Source organism: Serinus canaria, chromosome 10 (assembly GCF_022539315.1).
Source record: "Serinus canaria isolate serCan28SL12 chromosome 10, serCan2020, whole genome shotgun sequence".
In the NCBI taxonomy this organism is placed as follows: domain Eukaryota; kingdom Metazoa; phylum Chordata; class Aves; order Passeriformes; family Fringillidae; genus Serinus; species Serinus canaria.
In genome coordinates, this window is record NC_066324.1 from 14,783,926 (window position 1) to 14,799,451 (window position 15,526).

Below are 15,526 nucleotides of genomic sequence, written 5' to 3' on the forward strand. Positions count from 1 at the left end.
CATCTAGGAATACATACACACTCAGAAAATTCTCTTGAGGAAGTCTGTTGGAAGTGATGGATATCAAGTGTTCCTGGTTATGTAACTCCTTAGTAAGGAATATGTACACATTTCAATCATATTTAAATGCTTTATTACATATCTGCAGACAATCTCTGCTTACTATTACAAAAGAGTGGAAGAAAATAAATAGGTCCCAATCAAACTATAGGCACCACTGGACAGGCCCACTTTTGAAAAAGTTCAAACTACAAAGCAGGGTGAAAAAGCTTCAGTGCCCAGAAAAACAACCATTATGCCAGGTTAACCAAGGTAAATAATCACACATGCAACCTGAGCCGGCTCTGACTGCTCGGCTCTGCACAAGCCCGTTCCATTCACCCAGTCCCATCACCTGGCAGCTAAAGTGAGGTGAAGGTGTAACTGAGTTACTGACAGGAGCACAAGTGAACAGGAGTCCATCCAGCTACAATAATCCAGCCTCCTGTCCAGTCTTTAAGCCTTTAGATTGAGCTACCAAAGGTCAAGAAAGCAAAAGATTTCCATTGAGCTGATGTTTTAGATACACACCACCAACAGGTTGGGTTTTCAGCTGAAAAGCACCTTGAGTGGACAATGAACAAGTGAAGGGCATTACAGGTGCTAATCTCCACTGATTTAATCACAGCTGGGTCTGTGCTTCAGTGCTTCAAGAGCTTGAACCTTACACTCAAAAAGGGCTTAGGAATGAGATGGCCCAAGGAAACATCAGCTTCCACACAGGTCAGGGTTTAAGAGTTGTCATAATTCAACACAATCCCTTGCCTGAAGGCAAATCTACTCCAACTTGAACAGTATTAGAATAATTACAGTGCATGAATGTTTTATTCCAAGCACAGTGTCTTTGGTTTCCATGGTTCCTCTATGTTTCTGAACAGTGCCCTAAGGCAGAGACAGTTGTCATTAAATTTTTGCACCAGGGCTCCTTTCTCCAGGGAATACTGTGCAAAAAGCCTGGCATCAAAGTGTGTATATTAAAACCAAGCATGAATGAAACTTCCAAGTCTCATAAAAACTTTTGACAATATCCTTCAGTAAAAGAAAAGTTAAAATCAGAACTAACAATTGTGTAAAACAGTTCTTCAGCAGAAAACTTCTGAATGAGTTAGTGAAGAATTCCTAGTCAGAATAAAGCCCAATAATCATCCAACTCTCAGTTTGTTACAAGAGAAAGCAATGCTAAAGTTCAAAATGCCTAAATGTTCTTCAGGCTGATGAAGAGAAGATCCTATAAATGTAATTAAAGTTTAGTTTTGTTTCTTACACTAATCAAGAGTGTAAATCACATACTCAGCGCTGCCAGTCCATTCCCCCACCAGGTAAGATCTACCCTTACAGCAACAGCATAGTGCAGTGCTAGGCAGAATAGCTGGATTTGGGATTGCCAGCTCTTTAATTTTACCACAGATCCCATGATACTTGTTATTTTTCTTTAAATCCCAGTTTCTTAAGTCATATGATTATCTGGGTAGCAGTTTTTATTGGAGAAAATATATAGCACCCTCTACATGGAGAGAAATGTTAAAAGGCACAAAAAGCAGAAGGCAAATAAAGAGTGTAAAACACATTATTTTTACAAGTAGGTTTATGAGCAGCACAACTGGTGAAGCCTGGTTTTCTATGGCTTTGTGTCTTTGTGGTTGATTCTCTGATGTTTAACAAGGTGCAAACCCAGATTAAGTTCTTCCCATGGCTGTGAGTTTCTGACAATTTTCCCCCATACAGATCTCATAGAATCTAAGAAGGAGTTTGAGTCCTTTCTACAGTTTTCCCCATCACTGATATTTCCACCAGGATCCATCTCTTCTTGACAAGGGTTAAAATGGGGAGATGGAGAAATATTTTCTTTATGCAACTCAAGTTTCTGAAATAATACTGATAAAACAAGTTTTTAAAAGCAAAGTGATTAGCAATTATTAAGTCAGTATAAAGTCATAATAAAAGTTATTTTTAAGTCATTATTAAAGTCAGTATAAAATATAAAAACCCCTGAAGCTTAGAATATCTGTGAACAAACAAGTATTTAGTATTTTCAATTACATAAGCAAAACTCTCATGTCCCACAGCACTTTCTTTTTAACATTTATGTTTTCCACACACACCTTCTATTTTTCAGCCTAACTGGCTCTATGAAAAAGCATCAGCTGCAGTTCACAATGCAGTACAGCCTTTCTACAAAGCAAATGAGCATTTAAAAGAAGGTGTATATGTCAGCACCTGGTCCAAAAAGTTACCAGTGCATCACTGTTGCTTGCTGCTGGACAGATTTCTCTGGTAAGAAATCATGCTTACACATCACTTTTGAGTAGGCACAGAAGAATTAGCAGGACTATTCCTATATTAAAAGACAAAATAGGTCACATTATGGTAAGACCCTGGTGAGTGTCCTTCATCCCCTGGAGTGGATTTTCAAGAAACCTGTAGGAAACTGAGTCCTCTGTCCCTTATAAAAGTTACTTGAACTTGAGCAGCAGAAAGAGAAATTATCAGGGAGAGTAGGTTAGGAAGAGAGAAATAGAGACAGACACACAGTGTGATCACCAGATCTCCCTAGGGAGGCTGATTAAAGAAACCAACAAAATTCTTAAATAAAAGAGACCAATTACAGCAGTTTTAGGGCAAACAGACCACTCCTTTGGAAGAAATGTGCTGTTCCTTCTCAGCTATACAACAAATCAGCAAAGTCTGTTAGGAAAATTCTAACCAAAAGCTTTGCAGGCTCTCTCGTGTCACGTAGCAGCTGAACACACAGCATTTGTTGCTGGAGTTTAACCACTTCAAAATAAACATGTTAAAGAAAGTAAAAATGCAAACCCTTACTTTATACTGAACTAAAGAAAATGGTTAAAGTTTTAAATACTATAATGTCTATTAACCATTCAATTCCATACCAAATCAATAAAAAAAGTTGGTATTTTTAATATACACAGACACACAGAAAACCCCTGCATTTTACTTCTGGTTTGAAGTATGTATTAAATTTGATGAAAACAGAAATTTCTTACTGTGATTCTCTTCATATCTAGCTGTCGGAGCTGCATCATATGATGGAGAACAGTGTGTTTGTACCATGTCTCCTGAGCTATTGGATTGCCATCAAGGGTGATATCTGACAAGGATGAGGAATCAGCAAGGCACAGAATATCCTCAAAACTGTAACCAAAAGAGTTTAAAGTTTTAATGTCATGGAGTAGGAATAACTTTGAGGTGGAAGATTTTATTTCTTAAGGACAGAACATAAATATTTAACTGTACTGAAACACTTCCACCCATCAATACTGCATATGACAAATATAAGTATTCTGAAATACCAGAAGCTGCTGCTGGCAAACTTTTTATTCCATTCACATACAGGTAAAAAGAGATGCAGAATAAGGAGAACTATAGGAGTATTTAAATCAAATCCCCTGCTAAAATATGATACATATAAATTCATATTCAGAAACATAATAGGTGTACTTGCCATAAAAGGCAGCATGAAAAATCTGGAAAGTACAAGGAGAGAAAGCCAACCACAAATATCACAGAATGATTCTAGGTGTTTGAATCATCATTAATAGTGGAAGTAGAACAACTACAAAAGCATCATAATCTTCAAAAACAGATTAGTCCATTAGCTGGAGTTCAGTCTACAAACTCTAACCAGCTGGCTTCTTAGAACACATCAGATTTGTTTACCTGCCAAAAAATAACTGACCTGTGTAAAATGCATTTAGAGATGTATAACCTTTGTAGTGTTCCTTCCATTGAAAATGAAATGTGGAAAGAAAGCAGCTCAGATATTTCGTATTTTTAAACAACAGAGAACTATTTGACTGGATTTCAATAAAAAAAGCTGAACAATTATGGTAATAAATAAGACTCCCTAACACGTTTACAATGAAGGTAGGACATTGCACCATCCTTATGTTCTTTGGCCTTCCAAAGTCAAGTCTGCCTTAAGTCAAACCTTAAATTTGACCTGAGCTTAGTGATCAGAAAACACATGCAGTACAGATGTTCATTTCAAAGACAGTCACTGAATAAAGCTGCAATAGCTATTCTGCTGCAATTGGTGCAGCATGCAAGGAGCTCCTGCACTATACACTCAAAGGGCACACCAGAAAAGTGACAGTAACGAGGAAGATGTCACTGCCTTTGTGCTTGGTGCATGAAAACAACCTAAAAACCAAAGGAAAATGAACTGTGGGTAGATTGTGACAGGCAGTGAAAGTTCTTAAGATATCTGAAGAACTGGCTGGTTTGTACATGTATTTAAAGCTTGATTATCATTTTCTGTTTCTTTTTATGATCCTGTTTCCTTTCCAGAAAACACCTTATGGAAGTGCATTTTTGGAACCTCAGTCTGACACATTACATAAAATATCTACTCAATATGTCCTAAAGATAAAAGACAATCTTCCCAAATAACACAGAATTTAGTAAGGCAAACTCAAACACGTTAGAACGAAAAAACCCCATAGTCTGAATTTCCATTGAGCTAGAACATATTTTGCTTAAAAAATACTAAAATTTTTGGTCTTCAAAATTATTTTAAATTCTATTTAAAAGCATTAAATATATTTATTCCGAGTACTTACCCTAAGCATTTAACCAAACAGTACTTCTTTCATTTCATCTGATTTACAGATTTTTAATAAAAACAATTTCTTCAGGAAATGACAGAAAAGTTGAAAGCTTGCTAGTGTGTTTTCAAGACCTTCCACTTACACATACTGCTGTGCTTTGAAATTCTCACTGCTTCAGCATGCCAGAACATTCACTCTGGCCCTAAAACCAGATGTGCTTGCTTTATCCTGCTTTTAGCTGCCCTGTTAGCAGATCACTTTTAGAAAGACACAGTAGTGCAAAAAACTGTTTTCACATCTTTCTATATGCATACAAAAAAAACTGAGCTTTAGAAAGTCCTTATAGAAAAGTTCATATACTGTGCTTCTCACACTGGTACCCTAATCCTAAACTAATTAAAGCTTTAATGTGCTACATTCCCAAACAGATTGCACAGTTTACAACCAAGCTTCTGCTGGATTCCCAGCACACAGACTGCTGGGACAGAGCCCCATGGTGAGCACCCAACAGAAATCAGAGGCCACATCTCGAAGGCTCTCTCTCTCCAGCCTATGCTCACCACAAAGGAGCCTTTAACCTGCTCGGGAAATACAAAGCAGCTCTGGATGGTGCTGTGTCAGACTGTCTCAGTCAATCTTCTTGGGTGGAATGTCTGATCCTCTTTCCAAAAGACCTTCTCCTGCAGGACACAACAACCTCTCATTCCTGTTTTTCTTCTTACATAAATTATCTTTGCTTAAATTGTAATGTCGGCAATGCAGAAAAAGGGCACAAATTTGGGCTAAATTATCAGAAAGTGTTTTCTGGGAATCTTTTGAGAATAGATCTGTTTTCCATCTCGTGTGCATGCTCCTAGTCCTGCATCCAGGTCTCCACTCTGCCAGAGGGACTCAAACCTCTTCTCCTTCTCATATCAGAATACAGCAATTACCTAACAGCAGAGCACTCTGGAGTTCAACCTGCACCAGTGAGACATTCACAGGACACAGGAATATTTCTCTTCTGTTTTAACCTCTTTGTTTAGGGAGTCAGTTTCTCCTTCTCTACTCATTTGCATCAATTTTTAAAAGCCCATTGCACAAAGGGGAAAAGCGCTGGAACAGAGAAGGAAGGCAACATACTTATTATGGTCTGAAAGAACACCTGAGAGGGAACTAAATGTTCAAAAACACTCCAAGAAGAAAACTTGTGCTCTTCCATGTCTCTAACTACTAAACTACCTATGAAAACAGATGTAACTACCATCAACATTTCATTCCCTTTTACCTGCTTTTGTTCAAGCATTTAACAATGCATTTATAAATTTATCTTGCTGAGTAAAAAGGTACTTTCTTGTTTTTATTAGGCTAAGAACATTGCTTCTCTCAGGTTTCCAATTCAGCAACCAAATGAAGAACAAAAATTACATGAGCTTGTATCCAACTCATTCCATATGCCTAGACTAAATGAAAAAGCCAACATAATGCTGACCTGGACAGCAGTGCAACACTGAAAATATGTATTTTGTTTCCAAGATAAAAAATGGTCTTCCCTGGTTTCACATGTTCAAACATGAGCAATAACTTTCTTTCTGATTCTCTGTGGCAAATCTTTCCTGCAAATGTAACTGCAATCTCTTCCCTTTGCCACATGACAAATTAAAAATGGGATTTCTCCCATTTCTTTATAACCAGTTCTATATATAGCTATAGCCTTCAGCCATCAGGTATAAACACCTTCAGCATGTAACTGCTAAAATTGTTTGGGCTGAAGCCAAAACAAGGACTTCCTTTGTTTCCTGTCAGCATCAAGTTCAGTTTTACCTTACATTATCTTGCCAATATAACCTTCTTTACTAAAAGTTCTGCAGAGAAGCAGCAGCATTCTGAGCCCTTCTCTGAAGTATGAGGTAAAAGGAACATAGTGATTAAACGCATGGTATACCCTCATGCCTAAAACAGTGACAGTTTCAATGGCATTCCTGAGTCTTCTACTGAAATATTAATTCAATATGTCGGTATGTGTCAATTTAAGACTCAAGTATTTTCACTGACACAAAAATAGAAACAGGAAAATCTTTCCATGGAAGCATTGCTTCAAAAATGCTATTTAAAAAAAATGAACATTAATAAAATATTGCAATGAAATGGTAACAAATGTATTCAAGTTCTGGCCATTTTGTTGTTTGTTTTCATTTGCGGAGTTTTGGGTTTTTTTATGCATCTGCAGATAAATTAATTAGAGTATTTGTGCACCAATTCACTTGTCCAACAAAATTCAGTTGTATAGACAGAGTCATTTTTAGGAAAAATAATTTTTCAAATTACCCTATGGCCCAGAGTAAATGAGGTAAGTAATTCCAAAGCATACAGAACCATTTAAAAGGGTGTAAGAATGGTCAGATACAGCACAGCAGTTCACTGGTTGGTTGCAAAGAACTTCCTCAGTCAGTTCAAAGAGTATCAAGCCAAGCATCAGATCACAGATAGTCAAGGAATATACTTACACACATAATATTTAATAACTTCCCTGGTAGAAAACATATCTACTAAATAAGTCTAAATAAGGAATTACAGAGGGTTTTAGCCTTCAGAACTGCTATCTGTAGTAAAAGCTTATTATTTAAAAAAACTCCAAGCTGAATGTGATTAAAAGAAATTTTTCATTTGTGTGGTTTAAAATAATGACTGGTAAATAGAGAGTTAAAGACATCCATCCATCTGTCTACCTACATGCATATAACATTTATAGAAGAGCAATATCTTTCGTTTAACATTAAGATTTTTTATACCTATTCCAACCGCAGACTCAAACTAAATTATGTATTTCCATATATTCTCCAGATAAGTATTTGTAGCTTACAAGAAACCTAAGACTAGATCCAGTAACAGACCAACTAAAGCCCCCATAGATAAAGGACAAAATTTTTTATATAGTACCAAGAAGCAAGCTACTGATCACAAACTTTGAGAAATCTATCAAAACCTCACAGGAAATTTCAAACATTTTTCCTACTTTGAACACTGTAAAAATAATATGAATTTGCATAAAACAATATGAGAAAGCAGTCAGAAAGCTACAACAAAAGACATCAAGTCCATGAAAAGAAAGGGCAATTTCCCTGACTGCAGTGATGCTCCCTGACAGTGAGGGAGCCAAGCTGCTGCAGTCTCCTTGCTCCTGCCAACCTGAGATTTTTTTAGAAAGCCAGAAACAAAGACAAGTCTCAATTCTGGAAATGATTCAAAAGCAGCAAAATGGTAACCCCCTCTCTTCACTATGCCAAATTAAAATGTAAAATAAAAAGACTAGCAAATTAACTCAGGGAAGAGCATAAGAAAGAGTCCTGCAGTTCACCTCTGAATTGTTTCTAAGTGTTTAACAGCCATGAGTATTTAAGATGTACTGCATTTGTACTTTAAGAACCTAAGAAACGCAGACAAGTAGGTTGGAGCTGCAAGACACATAATGCAGGTCAATATAAAATGTTTGAGTAGCTCCTACAATAAAAGCTCCTACTAAGTACATTTTACAGAGAAAGCAGATACCACAAGAATAGCATGGCACATCCAGTAATTAGAACATGCAGCATCTTCCCCTACCCCACATTTAATTATTCGATTCTAAACAAAGAAAGCTGCTGGTGATCAAGGGATTAGAAAAAGGACATACCAAACTGAAGATAATGCAGGCACTTAGGGTTTTTCTCAAATACTGGCATGAGTATAAAGGCAGAGTTCAAAAATGCATTAATATGAAAAGGCACAGAAGACAAACATTTCTATTTATAACAAAATGCTCTTAGTTACTTGAAACTATTGAAGCCCAGCTTTGTGAGTTGAGCTATTTTGCTTCTGCCATCTGGTCTGAAAGGGAATCATGAATATACCTTTCAGACTTTATTAATACATGGACAAGTAAAATACAAGCATAAAATAATTTACCCATAGCAAGCAGAATCTGACTCAGCAATTTGCGTAACTCCAGAAATACAGTGATGGAATGTTAAAAATAACTTGTACCATGCATCATGCTGCCTTAACAGACAACTAGGTTAACAGCAAAACAATGTATTTACAAACCCACTTTTAATTTTGACTACTACAAACAGTATGATAATCAATTAAAAACAGGTTTCTAGGTAGAATACTCACAGTACAACTACATTTAAATGCCAAGGGTTTCAAGAATTTTTAATCTTAAAGTAGAATATACACAATGGCTTGATTTTTTTTTTTTAATCTGATATGTTAGGGAAGAAAAAAAGGATCTGTACTCTGATATGTTAGGGAAGAAAAAAAGGATCTGTACTCACAGTGTTTGAATTCAAATTTTCATTAAATACAGCTCCAGTAGGATACTTCAAATTACTGATAGGAAGCAAACTACTATACCCCTTACCTAGATATATTGTTGAAGCTGAGGAAGAGACGCTGGAGACAGGGCAAAGTATCCACATCTTTCTAGAAAGAAAAGATAGGCATAAATTCAGCAGATGAAAATGGCTTTTGAGCCTCTTTACTTGGCCTGATGAAATGCTTTCATTTCTAAATGCTGTAACCTTGCTGCAACATTGATTTCTGTTGAACGTGCAGCTCCATCTCTCCCTAATGCAGACTGCAAGGGAGTGTTTCAGTGCAGATCCTACTCTGCAGAACACGCTGCATCACTTGCAAAGCAAATCATGTTAAAGAAAAGGAGGATACTGCTGCTGCTTTCTGAACAGGCTTTTGGGAAATAAGCCAAGGTGCTCTCTCAGCATTTAAGCTGCAGGATAAACATGCTTTAAAAAAAAAAAAAAAAAGTAGCTTGCTGAAATAAGGTTTTTGAGGTGCAATACAGCAATTCAGCAGTGCAATTAGCACTGCCAAACAGCAGTGACTCTCCAATCAGAGAATTATCTGAAGGACTCTGTCACCCTTACAACCTTCACAATTAACATTTAGAAAAAGGTATGAGTTTACAGAATAAGAAACTCTAAATTTAATATTGCCACTAAATGCCTTTGCAGAAAACCTCTAAATAGCAAATAGCTGAAATATTAGTAAGATGAAACATATTAAGTAAGATCAAACTTCATTTATGAAATATACATCCATATCAGACAGCACAGTCTGCAGGGACTCACAAGCCATTCACATCTAACCCTCAGTTCTAAGTCTGCATCCCCTTACCCTAACAATGGCCACACTCCTACTTGAAACCAGAGGACACAAACCTGGGAAAGGGAAAGGAGCATCAGAGCTCAGTGTCTTGATTTTAGCCTACAACTCTTCCTCCTTCATCAGATTTCTGACATGACTACATAGCAGTCCAGAACAGTTAAACCAAGGCAGCTCTAACAAACCTTGCAGATCCTATTAATGAAACACTGCATTTAAGCTAGCAGAGCTGCTGAGAGTCACCGATGAGCAAGGCTTAGGGGATCAAGTATGCAGGTACAAAACTTCTGGGTCAGAGCTGTCCTGAGTCCTCCCAGATCAGACCATGGAAAGATTGAGTTCACAACAGGTTCATTTGGGTATCTCCTCTGTCCCCTACTTGGTGTTCATGCCTGAAAGGGTGGGCACACATATGAGCACAGGCATTACAGGGTTGTCCACTGTAATGCTTAAGCAGCAATGATTTCAACTAATCACTGGGGAACACAAAGTAATTACCCCTCAAGGCAAATTTCCTAGCATGATGTGTTGCTATCTTGTACAACAAGTTCCAAATCTCATAGGTGTGGCAGCAAAATCCCAAAAACCTCCAGCCACTTTAATTTTGATACAAAGTCTTATAGTGAGGTGGACAGGGGGCAAGAGTTCCTTCTTTAAGAAATGGTGAGCACCTTGACCAGTCCTTCTTCCAGTGTAAGATCAAGCTGCAGATCACAAAACCCAAAATTCGAAATTTTTAGTACCTCAAATTAAACAAGCAGGTCAATCTTACAAAGACTGAATATAGATAATCTTCCCAACAGGGGCCCCAGCTCAGAACTGGATGGGAAGTAAGTAGATATTTCATAACTCGTGGTATGCATAGATCTGTGTTTTTGATGCCACATGAGACTCTTTGTCATCATTTATTCTGTTTGCTATTCTCCTGACAAGTCAGACTCTCTGAATGCACTTCAATCTTGTAAGATGCTTCTGCTGTAAACCAAGCCCCAGGACTGCTTCTGCAAATCCTACAGCTTTGAACCAACTACAGTTTGTCCTTACAAAAATAACTACTTATGATTCATGGATTTTCAGTCTACAGTGAAAAGCTCAAAAACAGTCTCTTAACTGGTAGTCCAAGGCCAGTGGATTGTGAAGGATGATGGCAGATTTAATTCCTCAAACCAACTACAACCCAGCTGGATAACTTTGGTTATTCAATACAGCAAACTGCAATGGGCAGAGAAGGTCAGTATGGAACCTTATTTTTGTTTGACAAATGAGATCATCATTTTTCCTACATGAGAATAATACACTTAGGGCAGGTCAAAGGGAGGTATGTGAAAAATAAGGAAGGTTCACCAAACAAATGCAAAGTTATTTAAATCAGATTAATTGTAAAAATTATTTTAGAACAGCTATTTATTTTAAAATTGAGTTTAGATTCTTTCATTTGAAGGAATAATAAAGTTTAAAAAGCTTGATTCATAATGAACATTGTCACTGTTAGTAACTCAAGCCAAGTAACCAAATTCTTTTCATGAGCTTAGGAATGAATATTTGCAGCTAAGTGCTACAGCATAACAACATCATGATTAAAATATCTCCTCCACCTGCACAGTCAACCACATGAACTTCAACTTCATCTTAAATAAAACATAACCCCCCTCCCTCAGCTACTTGAGTGCTCCAGAAATAAACTATCATGGGTATTCTTTCCATAGAATGAGATATTTCTTTCCATATTTCTGCATTTTAGTAATTTCCTATTGCAGCAGAATCTGAATTTCTATGCAAAAGGAATGTAGTTTTCATTAAAAAAAAAAAAACAACAAACAAATAAAAGAAAAACATGCACATTATTGTACACACAGAAAAAGACAACAGCTATCATTAACATATAAAAAATATTTTATTTTAGGAGCCATATTTACTTAGAGTTTTAGACAGTATAATGTGTCCAAAACTTAAACACAGAGTTAGTGCCATACTTGCTAAAATTAACATTCATGAAAAACAAAACAATCCACACTCACAAAACTGTATTTCATTAGAGTTTAATCAGAGTAAAAACCCAAAAATACCAACAACAACAACAGTTTAAAAACCTCACAAGCCAACAAGTAAAATAAATATTTCCCTGAAGAGAACATCATCTTCTGAAACACTGCCTCTGCCAGGAAACACTAAAACATTGAGATACAGCACAGATTCCAAGTCTGTAAGTCACTAATTTAAATTTCATGCTGACTCTCCTCTTATGACAGCAGAAAGAAATCAGAAAGTACAAGGAAGACTTGTACTGGAAAGGCAGAATCTACAAGCAAAGAGAATTCTAGGTAACATCACTGACACAGGGAAAGGTGCAGTGACAGAGTCAGCAATGAGCAGAAATTTCTCATTTTTGAGATGTAAAAACAAATCCTATTTGGCAAACAGCAGCAACTGAAGAAAAGAAAGGCTCAGCAGCAACAGGGGACCAGGAACTAATATAATTATGCAGGCCAGAGAAAGGTAGCTATCTAAGTAATCTGTTTTAATTTAAAAGCTCTTGTTTGAATAATCCACTTGCCATACTTGAACTACAACTCAAATTGCAAAGTGAAAATCTTAATTTTTAGAATACGAAGACTTAAAATGCTGGGTTAAAGCTTCTATTAGAAAACTCTGCTCTTACAATCAATACCTTTTTTCTCTGCATTTGCTCCAGAAACACTCTTAAGGTTAAATTTAACATGGTCTTATGGCTTAGCTAACCTACAAAAATTGAGATTATTTGTTTCTAGAACATGAATTTATATGGAAGAAGAGTATCTAAATTTGCATGTTAGAACCACAAAATCTCTTCCTCCCTCACCAAGGAACATCATGAGTTTTCAAGATTTGAAAGACTACAAGTCATCATAGAACCACAGCACAGTTTGGGTTGGAAAGGACCTTTAAAGGTCCTTTAAGTCCAGTCTCCCTGAACACATTCAAAGAAAATAACACCAAAATGAACATGTTTGTTTCACCTTTATGTTGTACAATTAAGTATTGCAGCAGAACAATATAAACAACAAAACATGAGGAAACACCAGATGTCAAAAATGTGAAACACTGATATGGTTTAAAGAAGTTACAGTTAACATTTATTTTGTCAAAAACAAAGAAAAGGAAATTAAAAAGAAAAAAGAGAAGGACAAGAGTTTTGCTCCTTACTATAGCAGAGACTTGATTATGACGGAGGTTGAGCTCTGTGAGCGAATCCAGTCCATTCAGGTTTTCTACAACAGTGAGGAGGTTTCTGGCAAGGTTTAACACCCTCAGTTCACTTAAATGACTGATGTTTTCTATTTTAGCAATCTGTCAGAGACATGATAAACATGCATACCGTGTTTTATATAGATATAAAATATAGGTGTATATATGTGACACATTTTCTAAAAGCATACATGAACTATCAGCTTCATACAACAGTGTGCCTGTGTTTCTCTACACCATGATACTCAGAGATCAGAACAAGTATTCACCCACATTTTTCTTGACATCCTGCAGTTCAGTTCAGTCAACATTTCCTTCTATCCCATCAGAAATCAGGTTATTTCAGCTGTGCTGCTCTGTAGCAGCAACCTTGAAGACACAAAACCAAGACAACACTGATGGTATTGTGGTATGCCAAAATGGGGGAATTTTGTGCATGGTTGTCTGCAAAGACAAACACTTATCTTCCTGTGATTAGAAAAGGGAGGGACCTAACAAAGTCTGAATTAGAGTAAACTGGCAGATGTTTGTTTTTATATTTACTAAATTATTTTAAAGACTCGGGTGATAATGACAAAGAAAAAAAAAAGGAGGCATAAAAACAGCAATAATAGCTAATGATCTTTAATTTTACTTTTAATTTCTAGAAATACCATTGTATTTTACAGAGGCATTGATTATTGCTCTGATGACTCAGTATGGGTTTGTTTCTGCTGTTAGTATTTCCCAGTGACCCACACAAGGCTCTCTATCCAGACAGGTATTTCTCATGGCAGTGTGGGATCTGTCCTCCAGCACCTATGCAGAATTTATGCCTGACTTGCACACAGGGAGAAGGACAGCAGGGTACTGTCAGTGAAACCCATGCTGGGTGGCAGAAAGAAGCCAGCAGGTTTTCCCATGGAAAATACTTTAGCAGCCCCAAGGTTTTGGCAGTGCAAAGAGCTAGCAACGTGTTAGAATTAGCCTCTCTGTACCACTGTAAGCCCCCTTTAGCACCCAGTGCCCAGGCACAGCATCCCTCCTCCAAGAGGCCAACAGGGCCAAGGTGCAGAGCAGTAAAGAATGCCTGCTGTCACTGACATGGAACTTCTGCTGCTTTACAGCAGTGCAAGTGTGGCCATGCCATTTTGCAGAAAGTGTCTATCTAGCAGCTCCTGGCACAGAAGAGGTAAGGTGGCCATAATTTAACAGTTTGGTAACATCCCATTTTGTTGGTAATTTCCAAATATCCATACATATATATGTGTACATGTAAGTCTGTGATTGGAACATGCTGCTGTAAGAAATATTTCAACAATTTCTCAGTTAAAAAGCATACAAAAGCAGATAGCAAGGCCAAAATTAAATAGCATCTTAATCCTTTGATTAAAGGTGCTTAACTTTTGATTCAATTGCTAATTAAAGTGTCAATTTATGTGTATTTTATACAAAAATATCACAGCAAGAGGAAAAGAAAATACCACCATTTAAAAGATATTTATCCAGAGAGACTTTTAAAAGTAACCCCAAGAGCAGACAGTTGGCATGAAGAGCACAGACCTCTGCTGATGTCTGCCCAGCTAGAATGCCACAGTCTAGAATACTAATCCTGGTATTTCACTGCTATTGCAAAGATAATGATTTCATCAGCAACATATAGAAATACTCTTGACCATTTTGCTAAGCTTTAAGATTAGCTCTACTGAATTGCCTGTTTCAATTATGCATGCACACATGAAGGTACACCAGCTTTTCATATGGGCTATTAGGTAAGAAATAATAAAAGCTATTATGACTTCTTTTTGGATGCTTCAAATAATACTTGTATAATATCAAAAAGAAATTAGTACACAAGTCAAAGTCTACTTGTAAATACTGAATAAAAATACTATTTATTTTCTCATTTGCTTCTATCTCTGAATACCTCACCATGAAATAGAATTCAGAAAAAGTTTTTATGCACCAAATAATCACCCATCAATAATTAAACATTTTGGAAAGCAAAATAGCTTGCTAAACTCCAAGATTTAATCTTAATTCCTGACATAGGGTAATTTGTTACATTCTCTGTATCAAAGCAAGCCTCTCATTATGAAGGTGATCTACCAACAATCAGCCTAAAACTCCTAGTAAAGTCACAGTTAATGTAAATACTTATATAGATACTTGAAGAAAAAAAAGTCAGATCTACATCACTTTTAAGAATTGTGCATTATGTGTTTCATTTTCACTAGTGATTTCTTCATTTGTGCTGGGAAAGTTGTGACTGCCATAGCTGCAGTGTTAGACTGTAAGTATTTTAATTAAAAACATAACCCCCCCATCAAATTTCCAACAGCAATCCAAAAAGGATTGTGGGATCAAGCAAACACTTGTGAATGAATATATTTGGAGATGGCCAAGACTCCAAGGGCAATGCCATCCCCTGGTCCTAGACTGCCTCTGCTCATTCTTTGACTAATGGGACAGAGGAGCCACAAACCTATTGCATGACCTATAGTCCCTACAGTGCTAACTTGTCTTTTTCTTCTCTTTTACATGTATGTAGGGAATCTGGTTTTGTCAGACCA

General features: G+C 36.8%; 1 protein-coding gene across 3 annotated transcripts in view; it reads right to left on the reverse strand.

Moving 5' to 3' along the window:
• Positions 1-15,526, reverse strand: part of LRRC49 (leucine rich repeat containing 49) — a 39,778-nt gene that overhangs the window by 18,440 nt on the left and 5,812 nt on the right. For all 3 annotated transcript variants that reach the window (XM_030228290.2, XM_018913783.3, XM_050978460.1), the window contains exons 7-9: positions 12,933-13,076; positions 8,989-9,050; positions 3,045-3,192 (exon numbers count right to left, since the gene is read on the reverse strand). In XM_030228290.2, the coding sequence (XP_030084150.1) occupies positions 3,045-3,192; positions 8,989-9,050; positions 12,933-13,076 (354 nt within the window). The remainder of the gene's footprint in view (positions 1-3,044; positions 3,193-8,988; positions 9,051-12,932; positions 13,077-15,526) is intronic.